The 20,697-nt window shown below is 34.7% G+C and overlaps 1 protein-coding gene and 1 long non-coding RNA gene across 2 annotated transcripts in view; both read left to right on the forward strand.

The window, feature by feature from the left end:
• The window catches only part of LOC147077432 (uncharacterized), a 199,066-nt gene that overhangs the window by 61,988 nt on the left and 116,381 nt on the right, over positions 1-20,697 (forward strand). The window lies entirely within an intron of this gene.
• LOC147077435 (uncharacterized) lies at positions 3,496-9,654 on the forward strand. The gene is made up of 3 exons (XM_085941700.1): positions 3,496-3,704; positions 4,012-4,161; positions 9,020-9,654. The coding sequence occupies exons 1-3, from the start codon at positions 3,558-3,560 to the stop codon at positions 9,500-9,502; spliced, it is 780 nt and encodes a 259-aa protein (XP_085797826.1). The 5' UTR covers positions 3,496-3,557; the 3' UTR covers positions 9,503-9,654.

Raw genomic sequence — 20,697 nt, forward strand, 5'->3', positions numbered from 1 at the left:
TTACAGATCATTTTAAAAAACAGTAGTTAAGTATAATTATATAATTTACTGCATTTTTCCTTATGAAACTGACATTGATCCATTCAAAATCATAAATAAATTGATAAATGTTAAGAAAGTTGAATGATTTTGTAATTTTGACACTTTTGTGTAATCAAATTGTCAATTTTGAGGTAGTCAATTATAAACCGACATATTTAGTGAGCCTTTTGGCTATTTTGAGGAGACTCTTTTGACTGGATGTTCCAAACGGATGCGGTTGTTTTTGTTCGGGACATTTTGACGGGTTACTTAGTGAAAATGGAAAAATGCGAATTTTTCGCGTAATTTAAATGGAAAAACAAGAAAAACTTCATGAAAAATCATGTAATTAAATTACTCAAAGGTGTGCATTTATAAAAATGTGGAAAAAAAATGTTTGGTTTTTAAACTTGACGGCCACTCAAAATCTAATTACTAGCTTAATATAAGAAATAAAAATTTTAAAAATCGTGCTAAAAGTTTACATAAATAAACTTAATCGGATGCACTAAACAAAAAAATTTTAAGGCAAATTTAATGGTTCAAGTATCAAGTCACAAAATTTTAAAAAATAATATCTCTCACGATATAATCGATAAAACAAAAAAAGCACGTGCACAAACGTAAGCCAAGAATAGACAAATAAAAAATTAAAAAAGTTTGTTGGGTGGTTCTACTTAACGTTCATCAAATATTTCATATCGAATAACTCACGCACTATATGAGAAAAAAAATAAAAAAGTATGCAGAATTACGCACTAGCTATGCAACAAGATATTTCACTACAAAATATTTTTTTAAACCCACCCAGTCAGGTTTTGCATACAAACTTTAAAATTAAATAGCGCGCTGAATATACGTGAAAAAGCAAAACAAAATCGTGCACTGACGTTCACTACCAACGCACAAGTGTTTACAATTTAAATTTAAGGAAAAACACATGTTTAGTGACACAAGTATCCAGCATTTAGCTGGGTCACCCAAATTGAAATGCGAATAACCCCCTTAATGTGCGTGCACAAACGAAAAAAACGCGTGCACAAACGTGCACTAACGATGCACAAACGAATGCACTCGAAAAAAGTTGAAATTTCAACATTGGGTGACCCAACGTTTAGCTGGAACACCCAATTTGAAATTGGAATTTTTCGGTTATTATAGGTGCACAAACGAAAAAAAATCGTGCACAAACGTGCACTAACGATGCACAAACAAATGCACGCAAAAAAAGTTGGAGTTTTAACATTGGGTGTTCCAGGTATATGGACCTCTTTTTCACAAATCTAGTATCCTAAAACCAGGCAACGAAGGAGTGTAAAATACAAACAATTGATCGTCACGTTGAATTTATAAAAAACATATTCTTACAAAATACAATTTGTATTCAATGATATATTAGTAACGGACACTTATATAAATGATCGCATACAAGCACGATGTGAATTACATAATATTTACATATTTAAAATATTAATGAAATATTTTATAGATAGGTAAGTAGGTACCTGATTTATTGGCTCGCTTTTTGAATATGAGCAGCCAGGTTGCGGATCACTGTCTTCGGAAAATTCTTCTTTGAAATCAACTTGGAAGGAATCAATCTCAGTTTTAATACCAGCATGGCTGGTTGCAGGGCTCTGAAAAACCAGACAGAAGGTATTTTATAATACGTGTTTACACCTATATAATTATTATTAAGCGTTGTGTGCAAAAACACGGACGTTTCTGTATGTGACCTATTATCACGGTTCGATACAAACGTTCAATAGTAAAGTTGTCTTCAGATGAATGAAAGTAGTAAACCAGCGGCCACAGAGACGCAGAACATATAGGTAGGTACGTACCTAGTCAAATGATCATTGTGAAGTGTCAATACAACGATGTATACTTTATTACGTCATGTTTCAGTTAGTAAAGTCCAATATATCGTGCCACTGTTTTATTTGCAAGAGTAAGACACAACTTCAACGTAGAATAAACACAATCTTACAATGATTACTAAATTTGGAAAACCTAACCTCAATAGTGCTGTTTGCATCATAAGCAATCTCTTGCTTTATACAAATCTTTGTAAGCGGATTGTTTGGATAGATTATTGGCACATCAAACCATTGCTGGACTTCTGTGTCAGATTCAAAACCATCTAGTTCACGTTTTACATCCATTTTACGAAGTTTAATTAACGCAGAAATATAATATCAGGCAGTCGTTTGTAATATCCATAGACTAATATACTTTAATTTCCAAGTAGAGCCGTCATGAAAAATATATCGTCTGTGTTGACATTGTAGGTATGTTCCACCGCCATCTTTATATTATTAAAGCTTGAGCATAACTTTTTGCACAAGCAACAAGTTGTCAACTGGCATACTATTTATTGATAACGAACTGACTAGCAAGTAGAGTTTGATATTCTATAATGACTTGTTATATTTTAAAAAAAAACCTCTATTTTATAAACATCACCTACAATATTTATTAATTCAACTGGTCACAACGACTAGCTATCTTCGCGAATCGTATGGACAAATTTGGCGCTGTTTGAATTTCGGAGCTGTTCGGACAGCTCCCTCGACCTCTTTATTCTTTTACCTTTGGCCATACCTACCAGACGTCTTGTGATAAGTGGTCTTTAATATGGACATTTCTTGACGAATCTCTGGCGGTGATGGCAGGACCCATCGAGCACACCTGTATTCGTCCGGTTTTGTATTTCCTTTCATTGTTATATTAGTTCCATCAATCTTGTAATGAATAATGTTATTTAACTCGCAGTCATCGTTCGTTCAATAAATTAGGCATATATAATATATTACATGAACTTATTTCTTAGATTAGCTACTTATTACTTGTTTCTAAATTATATTATGTAGATGCAATTTCCATATTTTACATTTTGTTTGTGAGGCGTCAAGTTAGCTACTTTATTACTAGATTATCAATCGAACACATTTACTTTTATTAAGAGATTCTTTATTTTGTAATTGTGTCATCAAAAATCACAATTTCAAAATTATATACATAACAGACTGAAGAGTACAAATAAGTTATTAGTTATTGTCGTTTAGAATCGACTGTCACATTGACATTTTACACAGAAGAAGTTTACATACTTGATGCACTCCAAGGTCCCCAAGATACGATCAAATAATCTGAAAGAAATCTGAAACTTAGAATACCTACTCCGACAACTGAACACGACAGACGCGTCAGTATGAGCACTCTATAAATCCATAGACATCGGGAGGGGTGAAAAGCAGGACCAGTCGTGTAATGTATTGGCTTCCTTCTTCAGTGGGCAATGGCTGTTCTCGTTATGATTGAGGAAATGCTGACGATCATGTTCATACCATTGTTTTGTTTAGACAACAAAACATACATTTTATTAAATTGAGTCACCGTGTCAAGTGTGTATTTTTAATATAAGTAGTTGCCCGGAAATACTTTTCAGTATTGCGGCAACACTTTTCTAACATTACCTTGAATGGATCATGTCTGTCACGTAACACGTGGCTTTTGGAATATATACCCTTAACATGGATGTAAAGCAAGAATGTGATGGAGAAAACTCCGATATAGAAGGCAAGCCTTTGTTTGATACGGTGACTAGCCATTCAAACAACCCGGACCCTCGCTTTCATATAACGCAAGAGATTGCGGACGTTTCAAGTTGCAATTTCGAGGTTAGTTTTTGGAAACTAAATTCTTTTACAATCACTTTAGATTAAGAATAATAACGATAAGTATACTATTATAATAATATGTTGCTTTTTTACAAACTATGTAAGGACATTCGATGACATTAAACTTTGTTTCAAAATAATACGTCTTGATTAAGCAATTTGACAGCTACGATACATCTGTGATATTATAGGTTAGGTTATCTACTTAATCATGTTAAATATAATTATTATACATTGTTATATGAATGTTACGAGAACTGAAACTGGTTGTACTGTGTTTACAAAGTATAATAATTGCTTCTTTCAGTGCCTAATGGCTGACCTCTGCAATATAAAATCTGAGACAGATGATCAACAAGCCGTCGTCAAGCGCGAGATTATTGAAGATGCTTCACACCCAATATATGACGATGAATACCCTCAACCGGGTTGCTCGCATTCAGATTACAGGCCAATTGTAAGTAGACAAAATGTGTCTTCTTATATAGAAGGTTGGAATTTGCAAATGCATCTTTGAAACTCATTACACCATTATTAATTCGCTCCAACTTGTTTCATTTGTTGGTTTTGGCTTAAACTAATAATGTATTAATACAATATATGTGTAGATTTGTACATCTTTCGTTAAATCATGAGTATTTAGTTATGATAATTCATACATCACAATCATTCGAATGTAACGCAATTTTTAATGTGAATAGGTATCTTAAATTGCGATCCACTGTACGTTAAATTAATCTCCCGCGAGTGCCTTTAAGTCATGCAAGGTAAGATATGTAACAAAAAAAACGTTAATTTGTTCTAGTGTTCTACGCCGAATGTGCGAAATTGACTATTAGATGAAATGGGAAAAATTTTGGCTAATTCATGTTATAATCAAGCCTGTTGCCTTATTCATGAATTAGGTAAATTATCTACCGACTACGTTAATTCGCCAGGGTATGGAATTCTTAAACTGTCAACATGACAGTAGAAAAAGTAAATTTAATACGGATGGTTTTATTAGTTACAATTGGACATAATATATTATTATTAGGTTAGGTTAGTTTAGTTTAGGTTAGGTCTTGTAATTCTGAACTCAACTGAATGTCCATTTTGAGGTTAGCTAACAAATGTCGACAAACTATCGCAAACATACAATCGACCATTGCACGATTGATACCCAAGCACGAATCAAATCGCGAAAATACCTTTTAATAAAATTATTCCGTTATCATATTATAGTTCTAGATATTTTTGGGCATAGTAAATGGATATGAACGTCATTGTAGTTATTGATTGGTATATTTTTATATCATAATCAATACCATTTGACATATTTGGTTAGTTTGATTAGTTGCAAAAAATACCACCGGAGCGCGACCATCTATTTTGACAATAGATAATATACGTAAATTTTGACCAATGCATGAGCATTTGACACATTTAGTTTATTGAACATTATATAATTTAGAAATACACTTTCTGAGAGAGTATATTATAACCAATAGAAAAATCTTTTTTGAAAAAAGTATGCCACCCGACCGGGAATCGAACCCTGCATCTCCACGGGTAAACGCCCCAATCGTCACATTTATCCAATATGCTACGGTGTGACATACTAATACCGACAAATTTTAATTATTGGTCACTTTAATACCTACTCATCAGCGCTCTTTCAAATCAAGCTACTTTGGCAATCGAGCTTTGTTAATTAAATCAAAGTAGGTAACTATTTACTATTACTTTAGACCACTAACCGACGTCGTGGAATTTCTCCAATATTTTTTTAAAAGTAACTACTTTCACTTGCTAATAATTTATAATTAACCATTTCTCTTATGCAAACAAATAATTCACAAGATTTAAGAATATATCATTCTGATTATTGAACATTATATAATTAAAAAAAAAACACTTTCTATAAGAGTATATCTGTACCTCAGAGGCAGACGGATGCAACTCCATTTTTGGGGAAAATGAGTTTTTTTAAGAATTGTCATGCTAAAGGCTTTATCTATTAGTGGCAGAGAGATGGAAGTCCTAGTCCAAGATATGCATGGAATAAAGATGCAAGTGCCATACCTACCTTAGAGGCAGAAGGATGCAAATCCAATAATCCACTAAGATAAAATTCTCTCAAACCGTCTGCAATATGTACTAGACGAGAACCAGCCAGGAGAACGAGCTTTAGAGGAGGATACAGTATTATGGACCAGATTATCCAAGTCATCAGCGAATTTAGAGCGGTAACAGGAATACAAGCTGCCGCTATCCATGGGTTTTATAGACTATGAGAAAGCGTTCGATTCCATAAAGAAATTTTCAATACTCGATGCACTCAGAAATGAAGGAATCCCCGGGCGCTATATAAATATTTTCAATAATATATACAGTAGCGCAACAACATCTCCATAAACCATCGCGCGTTTCCTATCAGCAAAGGAGTCCGACAAGGTGATACAATCTCACCTAAACTATTTACAGCTACATTTGAAGACTTATTTAGACAACTTGACTGGAATGACACGGGTCCCCATAAATGGAGAATACGTGAGTCATCTACGCTTTGCCAATAACAATAAATAGTAGTTTGCAAGACTCAGAAGGCCTCTCCAAAGCAGAATGCAGTAACTCGCTAGAGTAAGCAACAAAGTAGGCTTGAAAATAAATGTATCAAAGAATAAAGTCATGTCCAACTGCTTTGCGGGCCAAAAAGAGATCCTCATCAATGGCATTCAGCTCGAACAGGTAAAAAACTACATCTATCTGGCACAATAAGTGTCTATAGATAGATGTATATTTAATGAAATTGTTCGCAGAGTAAAGCTAGGCTGGAGTGCTTTTGGCCGCCTGAATAATTTCTTCGAAAATGCCTTAAGTGCAAAATGTGTACTTACCGTAACCACATGCGTGTGAAACATTGAGTCTAAGTAAAAGAGAGATCCAGAAACTGAGAGTAGCACAACATGGTATGGAAAGGTGCATGCTGGGCATACCGCAAAAGGATGAAAAAGGAATGAGTGGATAAGGGAACAGAAAAAAATTAATGATGTGATAGAGTTTGCTAAAAACCTCAAATGGAAATGGGCTGGAACATGGCTTGAAGAAAAGAAAATTTTTGGACAAATTTAGTCATCCAGTGAAATCCAAGAGGTAAAAAACATCCGCAAAGCCGCTGGATCTATGGAAAAACTTGGCAACGCAACGCACAGGAACGATAGAAGTGGAATCAGCTTGGAGCATAGCGAGGCCTTCATCCAGCAATGAATAGATTCAGGCTGGTGATGATGATGATGACATAATAAAAATTTAAAAAAAAATTGTGTTTTGCTTTGTTATATTTATACCTATAAGTTTTTTTAACTTATTCATTGTTTTATTTTGGCTAAGTAAATAAGATACAAATCCACATTAACAAAATATCTTTAGAGGCAGAAGGATGCAAATCCACACTACGTTGTTTATTTAATTTTTTTTAGATATAAAATTGTATTATATTTATTCCTTTCTTACATAATCCAGAAGTACTTAAATTGAATTAGAATAAAAAAAATAATGATCACTCTATGTATATTTTCTTAGAAGTTATGAGTATTCGTTTAAAATAAAAATTGTTTTTTGGCTCTCCTGAACAATTGGGTTTTGGATTTGCATCCGTCTGCTTCTGAGGTACAGATGTTACAACCAATAGAAAACATCTTTTTTGAAAAAAGTAAGCCACTCGGCCGGGAATCGAAACCTGCATCTCCACGGGTAAACGCCCCAATCGTCGCATTTATCCAATATGCATATCAATATCCGTTATTTTACGAATAAAACTCACGTTCATGGCCAAGGTCACATATTTTGTATTTTGTATAATATAGTTCTTAGAAAAACTGTAAAAAAAAATATAGTTTATAATTATAATTATACGAACTTATTCGTAGAATTTTATTGAGTATTAAAGTCCAAATTTGTTTATATATATTTATTTATTTAATTTTTATTAACTTATAAAAGTCCTAATAATGTCTTAATATTATAGAGTCGCTAATTAGAAAGTTGGAGAACCGCACACGTAATTAGGATGTAGTCGCGGCTTCTCATAAGGTTTGACCAGAAAAAGAAGAGATACGCTGGGCGGATTAATGTTTTACCTATCAAATAGTTACATCTTGAATAAAAGAAGTTAATAGTTTACATACATGATGATCCCTTAGCTCATCGACTGGACTTGTAAGGTAGTACCTTTTAACTTTATAGTTAAATCGTCCAGTTTTGAGCTTTACAAACTAAGATTTTTCATCTCTACTTATGTGTGGACATACTCGTCTAAATGATAGATACAAAGTTATAAAGGCTTAAGATTATCTTAGTCTATTAGTTAATAATATTATGTTCGCCTTATATCTATGTTTATATAAATTAATTATGGCCTCACAAATAATTAATGTGCAAGAAAATTTTAATTAATTCTGTTTTAGCATTACGGTATTATTTCGCTCACTCGTATAGAGTTTATCTATGGAAAATTGCCCACCTAGTGTATGGTCTTTCCACTCACTGCACCTTATACTTCAAACATAACGTGAGTGGAAAATAGGCCCGAGCGCTGGCTCTGTCTGACATACGGAGTAATATAGCTATTATAAGAAGGAGAGTTTGCACTATATTATTAAATTTACGTATCTTTGCATAATAATAATACATATTTAAAAGATGCTGCTTTTTACATGATTCTTTATAACAACTTGGTATTCTGATACGTCATTTGATTATAATATAATGGCAATCATATAATGATTATTAATTTAATCGATTCTATACATTGAGTAATGGCATATTAAATTTGCTCGGTGATCTTATGTTAACAATACAATTAAACATTTTAATACATAATTCGTTATGCATACCAGTAATACCTATAAATTTATTTAATTAATCCTATATACTACATCTATAATACTTACCGCTTAGGTCGACTCTTGGCATCCACAGCCCATCCTGAGTAGTTGTTAAACCGGTCAGTATAAATTGCGGGACTTACTCCTTGGTTCTTACTTTGGTTTTGTTATGTGTGGTTTACGGCTTTTTATTTAGCGACAGGATTGATTATAAGGCTGAAATATGCAGTTATATCGTCAAAATTTCACCTCCACGAACACCAACTGAAGGTCAGTGCTCTTGTGCTGGTGTCACAGGCCTATGCACTACCTCCAACGACACTTTTGTCAGTTAACTCTCACTTCATTATTTAATAATGTCTGTAGATGTTGAAAAGCAAAGTGAAAAAAAAAACAAATGGAATATTATAACACATACCAATTGATAATATTGATTTTTTTTTCTAGGTTTCTACCAAGGCATTTTTCACAGAGCATCACGATACAGGCGACAGTCAAAAATCCTCAGATGATTTAATCCAGGATAGAATGATGCAGTATTCAGAAGTCACGATAGATGAGAAAGACATTAAAAAAGAAATCTTAGAACAAGATACGCCGAAGGAACTTCGACTTATTCTAACTAGAGTAATCAATTTCTCACATAATTTAATTTGCTGCATTTGTAGCGCAGTTTTTGGTAGCAGAAGTGCTCTAAAAACTCACAAAATTGCTCACATGGACGTAATTGATCATCAAAATCAAGTCACAGTATTTTCTCAACATAGCAATATTAAAGCAAATAAAAATGCAAGTACAGGTGAAAAACCTTGCTCGCAACTTGGTAATCTTAAAATACATAAAATGACACATACTGGTGAAAACCCTTTAAATGCAATGTATGTTCATATAAATCCTCAACTTCTAGTGTGCTCAAAAGACATAAAATGACACATACTGGTGAAAAACCCTTTAAATGCAATGTATGTTCATATAAATCCTCAACTTCTAGTGTGCTCAAAAGACATAAAATAACACATACTGGTGAAAAACCCTATAAATGCAGTGTATGTTCATATAGATGCTCGCAACTTGGACAACTCAAAACACATAAAATGAAACATACTGGTGAAAAACCTTATAAATGCAATGTCTGTTCATACAGATGCTCGCTACTTGGTAATCTTAAAAATCATAAAAAGACACATACTGGTGAAAAACCCTTTAAATGCGATGTATGTTCATATAAATCCTCGACATCTAATAAGCTCAAACTACATAAAATAACACATACTGGTGAAAAACCCTATAAATGCAGTGTATGTTCATATAGATGCTCGCAACTTGGACATCTCAAAACACATAAAATGAAACATACTGGTGAAAAACCTTATAAATGCAATGTCTGTTCATATAGATGCTCGACACTTAGTAATCTTAAAAATCATAAAAAGACACATACTGGTGAAAAACCCTTTAAATGCGATGTATGTTCATATAAATCCTCGACATCTAATAAGCTCAAAATACATAAAATAACACATACTGGTGAAAAACCCTATAAATGCAGTGTATGTTCATATAGATGCTCGCAACTTGGACATCTCAAAACACATAAAATGAAACATACTGGTGAAAAACCTTATAAATGCAATGTCTGTTCATATAGATGCTCGCAACTTGGTAATCTTAAAAATCATAAAAAGACACATACTGGTGAAAAACCTTATAAATGTTATGTATGTTCATATAGATGCTCGCGACTTGGTGATCTTAAAAAACATAAAAAAGACACATGCTGGTGAAAAACCCTTTAAATGCGATAAATGTTCATATAAATCCTCAACTCCTAGTGACACGGCCCCAAAATGTAAGCCCTCAGCCGGCATTTTTCCTTAATAAATTAGTGACGTCACAACTTTTCGATCCGACCGTGAATGTCGATTTTACTTGAAAAATACGTGCCCAATCTCTAAACAAAGCTATAGTTATTGTGTATTGAGTCCCGTAGTACAGTCTGAGTGACTTATAGCCCCTCAGAATGAACTACGGATGAATTTTCTTTCAAGGGGACCAAATGGTCTTATAAGGTGGAATGTAAGTAATTGAAATGTATAGGATTAAGGTTAAAAATAGATAATAAATTGTAAACGACTTATGGGATATCATTTGCTAAACATTGTAAATAAATGTCCATTTCTATTTAATCTGATTTTGAATTATATAAAAATAAATTTTATTTTTCTAAATTAAGTCGCGATGTTTTTGCCGACACTAAAGTAAAATAACTTAAATAAATAAATTATGATATCAAATATTGTCGTATTTAAAATCTAATGATTACGTTTTGTAAGTACTGATTACACACACTCAATTTAAATAATAAATTAATATTTCGAATTATAATAAAAAGGGTACCAATTTAAGTACCTACTTTTGTAAAAGTTAAATGAAGGAATTTCGAAAATGGAAATTCTGATAATGTAAGTCTAAGTACTCGGTTGCTCTCCTAATTTACAAATAAAAATTATTCTATAGATCTGTCAATTAACCCTGACAGATCAATATTAAATTACCCGAAATAGGTAATTTTCAAACTCAATAAATGAGGACTTGTCATGGAAATTTAGATTGAAACTAATGTTATACCATTAAGTTGAAGTGTTCTATAAATATAATTGAATAAATTTTAATCGCAACCCTTTCCGATTATCCGTAATTAGCCCGCGAAAGTTCTGCATAAAAGAAACGGACAAGTTTGTTTTCTGCCATTCTCTTTGCGAATACGTAGCCAGTCGGTAGTTTTAATGACTCACGCCTCTGTTGCGTATTATTTTTAGCGAAAATATTTTCATTTTTCCTTTCCGTTAGCTCGATAAACGAACTAACAGATATTTGGACAATTTGTGTCAAAAGCCCTATAAGGACTTTCACGATTGTTATCAAACTTGTACCGCCTATAGGTATTAATTAATTATATATTTTTATTCTATTGAATGATCATAATTTTCCGGAAAAGCCGGGAAATAAACGGCTTTTCTGTGATTGGTCCGAAACTTTGGCCATTAGCTCTGTGGAGAGATAGAACGATCTCCTATTGGTTCATATTTCGAATGACGTCAAAATCTCGGGTTTTTCCCGCTGTGGGTCTATATAACGGCCTGCATTTTATGTACCGTCAGTAGTAGTCGAGTAGTCGATCTTCTCATATCACCGTGAGGTTGTGCCTGAGGGCGCACCAAATTCACATAGTTTTAATTATTTTCGCGAAGTAATTCGTTCACGAAGATTACGTCCGAAGTGTCACGAGTTGAAACGTCATCGTAAGCGACACGTGGTTCGGGCTGTCAGATGATATAGTAAACATATCGTCATAGTACGCGTCATCTATTCGCGATCTATTATATATATAAAAGGAGCATAGTTTCTTAAAGTTTACGGTCGGCGACTCTTAGTTATAAGTGTGTAATCGTACATTAATAATTAAACATAAAATAACTATAATTGATTAACTTTATTTAATAATTAATTTAAATAAGATTATAAAATAATTATGTAATTATTCGAAATTAAACTAAAGTGTATAATTGTCGAATATAATTAATTAAAAAAAAAAAAAAAAGAAATTAAATTTGTTTATCGAGAATAATTTAATAAATAATTTGAACTGAATTACCAAAAGGAGTTTTCATTTTTATTTTGAAAAACAAACAACGAAACATTTCATGAAAAACATCTAATACTAAGGGAAGTGACAGATAGTCAGCTGTCTTTGACGTTTACGTAAATATTTACGAAAATAAGTTCGATCTGAAAGACAATAGGATAATTAATGATCTAGGTGCTAACCTATCGCTAGGTAGTGGTCCTAAATAATATAAAGTTAAATAATAATGATCAAGTGTATTCCAAAAGTGTCAATCGAGAACTTTAGTTGATCACCCTCTCCCCGAATAGTATCGAGCTAGCCAAACAAAGGTTCTTAATCGGTCCGAGGGCAGGACCGGTTGTAGATAAAGTACCTTTGAGACTATTCCAGGACCGGGGTGAACGTCAACTTGGCGCCCTACGTTCAGGCTTTTTGACGTCATATGGAGTCGAACGAACCCGCAGAAATATTGGAATTGTTCCAGTATACAAAGAGTGAGTAACATGAAATATAAACAGTGAAAACTTATTATTAAGTCTTGAATCGGCATTGGAATATATACGCCATAATATTAAATCAAAATATTATCGAAAATGAAATATATAGTAATTACTAAGTAAATATAGTTTTACTTTTATGAAAATAAAGTATAGAAATAGTGTCTAGGTACAATACCTGATGATACTAAATAAGAAAAATTAATAAAAATTATACTTAGTAAATTACTAAGTAAATTTTATTTTAATATTTTTAAGAAAAAAATATAGAAATAGTATCTAGACATGATACCGGGAGGTATGGAATGATAAAAATTAAAAAAAACACTTATATAGTTTTTACTAAGTTTTTTTTTATTTTCGCTTTTTATGGAAAAAAGTCATTAGCTGGATGTCTAGAATAGATATTAATATGATTGGGGCGGTTCGGAACCCCGGAAAATGGATTTAAAGTAATAAAACTGAAAATGATGATTCACCATTTCAGAAACTGTCAAATTAAGAATATTTTACGAAAATTTTTGGAATTGAAAAATTTGTGAATTTTTTTAAAATTTTCGAAATTTAGGATTTGAATTATATACCTGGAGGTACCTATAGTTGATAAAAAGAAAAAAAAATTTCGAAAATAAAATTTTTATGACTTTTGTAAATTTTTCTTCAATGTTGGTTATGATTACCGCGACGTCGTATACTGCAAGATACTCGTAAGCTGGTCTATAAACATGCCCACTTTGCGCGGCGAAGATCGGACGATCTTTAACTAATATAGAGATTAAAATCGTTAAATCACTTAGCTGGATGATATGTTCAAACGACGATTGCAGCCGAACGGTTTGAGATAAAAGATCCAAACAAAAGCTAATCGGAGGCTGGAATTTTTTTATGAATTTACGGTGTTCGCTACTTTCAACTTCGAGGAACGGAGGAATTCGAAGAAATAATGCCGAACCCCATTCCTGGTCCCAGTGTTGAAGAGGACTTTATATTGGAAAAAGGTTTACAAAACGCACAAGTTTTCTCAGAGGATAGTCCTCGTACGGACGTAAGTTCTATACATATAAGACACCCGATGGCAACCCCGGATAAAATGATGGACACACATTGCAATTCCAAACCTGAACTCTTCGCCACCTATGATGGAAACTTATAAGGCAACGTGCCGATGTTTTTCTAAAACATTGCCAGGATTACTTTGAAGCGGTTAATTACCCACGAGAAAATTGGACGGAAAGAGCTTTAAAGCAACTGACAGGTGAAGCCAAAGTCTGGGGAAGGAATATTAGCCCTTCGGATAGCTGGAAATCATTCGGTCTAGCTTTGACAGCGTACTTCGAATCGTCTCCTCGAAGACGTTGTCAAAGGATAGATTTGCAGGAAAGGCCACAGAGACAAGACGAAGAGGCGTACTACTTTTTAGTACAAAAAGCTGAATTGGCGGAAATCCGTTTGCCAGGAATGCAATCAGAAACGTTGGCTGCTACTTTCTTCGATTTGTTGACGGAGAGAGATCAATTTCGGATTGATCAGGGGACGTGGCGTACGTTGCCCGAACTCTTGAAGAAAGCTTCGATGTTACATCCCTTGAAACAAACCCAACCTCCAGTAATGACGTCTTGGGGTGATCATGGAAAAACATACGATAATAATTATAGGAATAACGACAGAAGAGTCGTTGAACAGAATAGGTGGCAAGGAAGGCCACGTTTGGAACAAAGGCCTGAAGAACGTTTTGAAAGGATGCAAAATGTTGCCCAAGAGAGACCTCAATATGAGGGTAATAATAGGACGCAAAACGTTGCCCAAGGGAGACCTCAATACGGGGGTAATAATATGAACCAACGTGGTGGTTTAGCTAATGGAGTTAGAGGTGGACGTGGAGGTATGCAGCCTGAGGCGCCCGACAATTCGGTGACGATCGTAAATGTCACTATTGTTCGGGACCACATGACAACAGAGATTGTCCAAACCAACAGCGCCCTCAACGGAATGGTAATCCCCGAACGTGAGGATGGCCAGCGGCCCCGGTGTCTCGTCGACGACTCTCTGATGGCGAACGCCGGCTTACCGCCGGTAAGAAGACTAGTGTGAAATCAGCGGACTCTCTTCAAGCGACTACTAGTGCTACTAGTGCTTCGGTACGGACTCCTTTGGAGCCGTTTAAAATAGTTTTAAGTGATGCGAACGCTCTTCCGGCGAGAAATTTTAGTGATAAAAATAAAGTTAAAATGAACACTCTTCCAATGAAGACATTTAATACTAATGTCAATTTTAAAGCCGAAGCTGGCATTGATAAGTCTGCTACCTATTAATAGTGTTGTCTCTCTTGATAAGAGCATTGATAGCGTAAGACCGGTAGAATATTGTAATGAAAATGTGGTAGAAACTACCAATGATTCGGTAGAAATACCAAATGTAAACATTAATAATGAGATATTGATTGATGCACCATCTGTGCAAAGTAAAGTAACTTCTAATTGTGGTGAGGTGAAAAGGGAAGAATTGCGAGGTACGAAATTTGCCTTGAAAATTGCCTCTTGTAATAAGAAATCTGTCCATTCTAAAGATAAAAATAAAACAAATTCCTTACACCATGCGACATCTCAAATTAAACAACTGGCAGCCGAATTAGCCATAAAACAAGTTTTATTAGGGATAAGTTCCCAACTGAATTATTTAATATGTATGTTAACAAAACAGAAGTTAAAGGTTTATAAAAATAAACTTCGAAAGGTAGTTACCTGTGCCTTCGGTAGTTCCAGTTGTGTTGATGCCGCTCTTGCAGGGCCGAGAACTTCATTAAAGGTAGGTGCCAGTAATATCACTGAATCTAGTGACAGACATTGTGCATCCGCTAACCATTTAATTAATCCTTATGCTCTTGCTAATTTGAATATGAATACTAACTCTATTAATAAATTTAATGTTGGTTTAAATAATGCTAATAATAGTATTGGCGTATGTAAACGGGAAGTAAAGCCCGTGTCGAATTTGTACTTCAATGATTTTCTGAAGTGTTTAAATTCAAGGATGGTGACTGACCCAGAGGAGGTCGGGCGTAGAAGTGGTTCTGTTGAAAACGTTGATGAACGTGAACAGAAAATTTATTCCGCATTGAGATTTGAACCTGAGGGTTCCATCGAGCATTTGGCTCCTGTGCTAGCTGTTGACCTGGAGGAGGTCGGCCCTAGGCAGATTGAAGGGCAAAGCAAGATCGCTTTGAAATCTAATAAAATTGTTGTTAAAGTCGTTGGTCGACTTAATAAAAATAAAATTAAAGAGAACGTCGTGGCATACCTAGAAGAGTATGACCACAAGAGGAGATTAAATAGGCTTAAGATGAAATTAAATAAGTTTAGAATAAGGTGTATTAATTATGTTTAAAATAATGTGATTATTAATTTTAATACCATTGATAGGTTATATCGTAAAATTAAATATAAGAGGAAATTACTAGATGTGGTTTCTGTCGCTAGAAATCTATTGCCCTATCGTAAAGGGGAAGTCGGTGCGAAACCGATTAATGATCATTTAAATGATTATATGAAGAGATATTGTGGAAGAGATAGTATATTAAACTTAAATATATTAGATAACGTCCTACGGGATGTATTTGTTCGATAATTTGGCGATCTACTTGATTAATTAAATAAATTGTATAATTTGGATGCTGAGTCGTCTCCAAATTGCATCAATGCAAATGCCTTCGTTAAATTTAGTCTAAGGGACTAAAGGAGCGTTGCTGAAAGGTAAGTGACTGGATCACTACCTCAGCAAGTAATCAAGTAGGTGTAAGCCCATTACTAAGTTAGTTTGTAATAATAGGTTAGTTGGTAATAATATTATTTAGTATAAGATGTTATTGAGTTAATAGTAGTGGTGAGACCATACTATATAAGTTAGTTATAAGATAAAAGCTATGAGGTGTAATGACGATTGACCATGACTTACTACCCTCTTATGCAGGGAGAGGCGGTGTGAAAACCGGCTCAAAACAAAAACAAACGATTCTACGGATTTTTTTTTTCTTGGCTTGTAAATATTTTAGCTTTTAGGGACAGGTGTAGTCGGGGATAGTAATTTTCGGCGTGTCAAAAGACACTACCAGCTGTAACGACTGCAGACCGTCCAAATAGAGTAGTAAGATTGCGTGGACAATTGTAGGTAGTACTTTGGATGTATCGGGCGACGAGATATTGCCAACTACTGCAATTGTGCGCAATATAAACATAGTTCATTATAAGAAATATAATTTAGTGAGGTCATTAATAATTGTGTTAATTAAGTGTTTAAAAATATTAATAGTGTAGTATATTATATTCGTATTGTGTGAATAATATACTAAATGTAATTGACGTTTAAGTAATACGTGTAAAGTAAAAGAATTACTGTGAAATATATATGTTTTATGTGAAGTTCGGAGTGGCTATATGAACATGTAGCTAGAAGAAGAAGCCTACGCGAAACGAAGAGAGTGTTGCTAGTGACGGCGTGGAGAGGTACGTTTACTTCTGCGCTAAGTCCCCACTAGTATTCGGAGCTGCGAGATGAAGGAGCTCATGAAGGAGCGGAGAGTGAAGATGGATGGGTGAACAATTTAGTTACCACTCTAATACCACATACTAAGAGGTTTCCGGTCATATCGGTGAAACCTGCGAACAAGAGGAAGTACCAGCAACTGGAACGAATCGCGTCGATGGCGGAACGAATATCGGAACCACCGACGTCAACAGTGCCAGTAAGCGGTACGGAGACGAACTCGCAGAAATCTTACCGGTATACTTTGGATGTGCCTGGATGTGCTTGAGTAAAAGAAATTTAACTAATTCACTGTTAAAATAGTAAGGAGGAAGAAGGAACCTTAGTGAGAGGTAGGGTGTTGTAGTCGCAGCCAAGGGCTCCTCCACCTAAACAGCGCCCCCTAAGTGAAACGTAGTGGATATGTGGTTGAGAGAAAACCAATGACCCTTAGAGAGAGGCAAGATGCGTTGGACGCAGTCTTACGAGACGCCCCCTAAGAGGAGATATCTACGTGCAGGTCGGACGGGAAGGAGACGCATGGGTCGGTCTCTTCCTCCGGAGCTTGCGGAATGAAGAATGTTAAAATAGTAAGGAGGAAGAAGGAACCTTAGTGAGAGGTAGGGTGTTGTAGTCGCAGCCAAGGGCTCCTTCACCTAAACAGCGCCCCCTAAGTGAAACGTAGTGGATATGTGGTTGAAAGAAAACCAATGACCCTTAGAGAGAGGCAAGATGCGTTGGACGCAGTCTTACGAGACGCCCCCTAAGAGGAGATATCTACGTGCAGGTCGGACGGGAAGGAGACGCATGGGTCGGTCTCTTCCTCCGGAGCTTGCGAAATAAAGAAAGTGTTGCTAGTGACGGCGTGGAGAGGTACGTTTACTTCTACGCTAAGTCCCCACTGGTATTCGGAGCTTGCGAAATAAAGAAAGTGTTGCTAGTGACGGCGTGGAGAGGTACGTTTACTTCTACGCTAAGTCCCCACTGGTATTCGGAGCTGCGAAATAAAGAGAGTGTTGCTAACAATGGCCTGGGGGAGCATTTACTTCCACGCTAAGTCCATATTAGTATTCGGAGCTGCGAAATGAAGAAAGTGTTGCTAAAATGACGGCATGGGGAAGTACGTTTACTTCCACGCTAAGTCCTCATTACTATTCGGAGCTGCGTATAAAAAAAATAAAGAGGAGGAGAATGAAGAAATAAATACTACGTGAATAATTTTTCATAAAGATCGTGGAGCGTGGGAAGAGGATCCTTTTGATCTTCTTATCCTTCGTAAGCGCTCACGAGAGGAAGGTTTAACGGTTTTCACGTTATGTTCTATTGTCCTTAAATATTAAATTGAAAAATAATTAAGTTTACTAAGCGAAAGTTTTATTAATTATTGATGGTTTATGGGGCAGTTACCCCTAAAAAATGTTAGGATACTATTATTGTTCCTTAGCAAGGGAGTGCAGCTTACAACGAAGAGGCCGATTGTACTTCCTCTGTGATGACGAAGACAGCTTCGCGTTATGCAGCTTTCCATTTTGAAGAAATAAGATATATAAAATCAACCTTTGTTTTGTATCAAAATTTTATTACTTCCTTTTGAGACCCGATGCTGGGTCGACTATAAATAAATACAAATAAAGTAATCTATGTGCATCCACCCATTTGTAGTGTGTACTTTATTATAGAAATTTGTACTAACTGCTTTAACTGCTTTATATATAGTGAAGTTTAGAGGTGAGGCGGGCGTTATCGAGATCGGACACTCACAGTTGTGACTTTTTAAAGTAGGGACGTTTGACACGGCCACAAAATGTAGGCCATCAGCTGACATTTTCTTTCGATAAATTTATGACGTCACAACTTTTCGGTCCGACCGTAAATGTCGATTTTTACTTGAAAATACGTGGCCTACCTCTAAACAAAGCTATAATAACTATGTAATGAGTCCCATAGTACAGTCTGAGCGACTTATAGCCTCTCAGAGTGAACTATGGATGAGTTTTCTTTCAAGAAGGCCAAACGGTCTTATAAGGTAAAATGTAAGTAATAAAAATATATAGGATTAAGGTTAAAAATAGACAATAAATTGTAAACGACTTATGGGATATCATTTGCTAAACATTGTAAATAAATGTCCATTTCTATTTAATTTGATTTTGAATTATATAAAAAAAATTTTATTTTTTCAAATTTAGTCGCGATGTTTTCACCGCGGCCAAAGTCGAATACCTTAAATAAATAAATTATGATATGAAATATTGTCATAATTAAAATCTAATGATCACGTTTTGTAAGTACTGATTGCACACACCTAAATTAAATAATAAATTAATGTTTTGAGTTATAATAAAAAGGGTGCGAATTTTAAGTACCTACTTTTGTAAAAGTTAGATGAAAGAAATTCGAAAATAGTAGTTCTGATAATGTAAGCCTAAGGGCTCGGTCGCTTTCCTAATTTACCAATAAAAAGTGCTCTTTAGACTTGTCAATTAACCCTGACAGATTAATATTAAATTACCCAAAATAGGTAATTTTCAAACTAGATAAATAAGTACTTGTTATAGAAATCTAACCTAAAACTAATGTTATACCTTTAAGTTGCAGGGATCTATAAATATAATTAAATAAATTTTAATCGTAACCCCTTCCGGCTATCCGTAATTAGCCCGCGAAAGTTCTGCATAAAAGAAACGGACAAGTTTGATTTCTACCATTCTCTTTGCGAATACGAAGCCGGTCGGTAGTTTTAATGATTCTCGTTCATGTTACACTTTATTTGAAACGAAGATATTTTCATTTTTCCTTTCCGTTAGCTCGATAAACGAACTAACAGATATTTGGACAATTTGTGTCGAAAGCACTATAAGGACTTTCACGATTGTTATCAAACTTGCACCGCCTATAGGTATTAATTAATTATATATTTTTATTCTATTAAATGACTATAATTTTCCGGAAAAGCCGGGAAATAAATGGCTTTTCTATGATTGGTCCAAAACTTTGGCCATTAGCTCTGTGGAGGAGGTAGAACGATCTCCCATTGGTCCATATTTCGAATGACGTCAAAATCTCGGGTTTTTCCCGCTGTGGGTCTATATAACGTCTTGCTTTTTAAGTACCTTCAGTCGCCGATTTTTCCATATCACCGTGAGGTTGTGCCCGAGAGCAAACCAAATTCACATAGTTTTAATTATTTTCGTGAAATAATTCGTTCACGAAAATACTCCCGACGCGTCACGAGTTGAAACGTCATCGCATATGACGCGTGATTCGGGTTGTCAGACGATATAGTAAACATATCGTCATAGTATCGCGTCATCCATTCGCGATCTATTCTTTATATATATATTTATATAAGAAGCATAGTTTCTTAAAGTTTACGAACGGCGGCTCATAGTTATAAGTGTGTGATCATACATAAATTAAATATAAAGAAATTATAATTAATTAACTTTATTTAATAATTAATTTAAATAAGTTTTATAAAA

Source organism: Rhyacophila brunnea, unplaced genomic scaffold (genome assembly GCF_057557595.1).
Source record: "Rhyacophila brunnea isolate RB1 unplaced genomic scaffold, BYU_Rbru_1.0 scaffold_13, whole genome shotgun sequence".
NCBI classification, from domain to species: domain Eukaryota; kingdom Metazoa; phylum Arthropoda; class Insecta; order Trichoptera; family Rhyacophilidae; genus Rhyacophila; species Rhyacophila brunnea.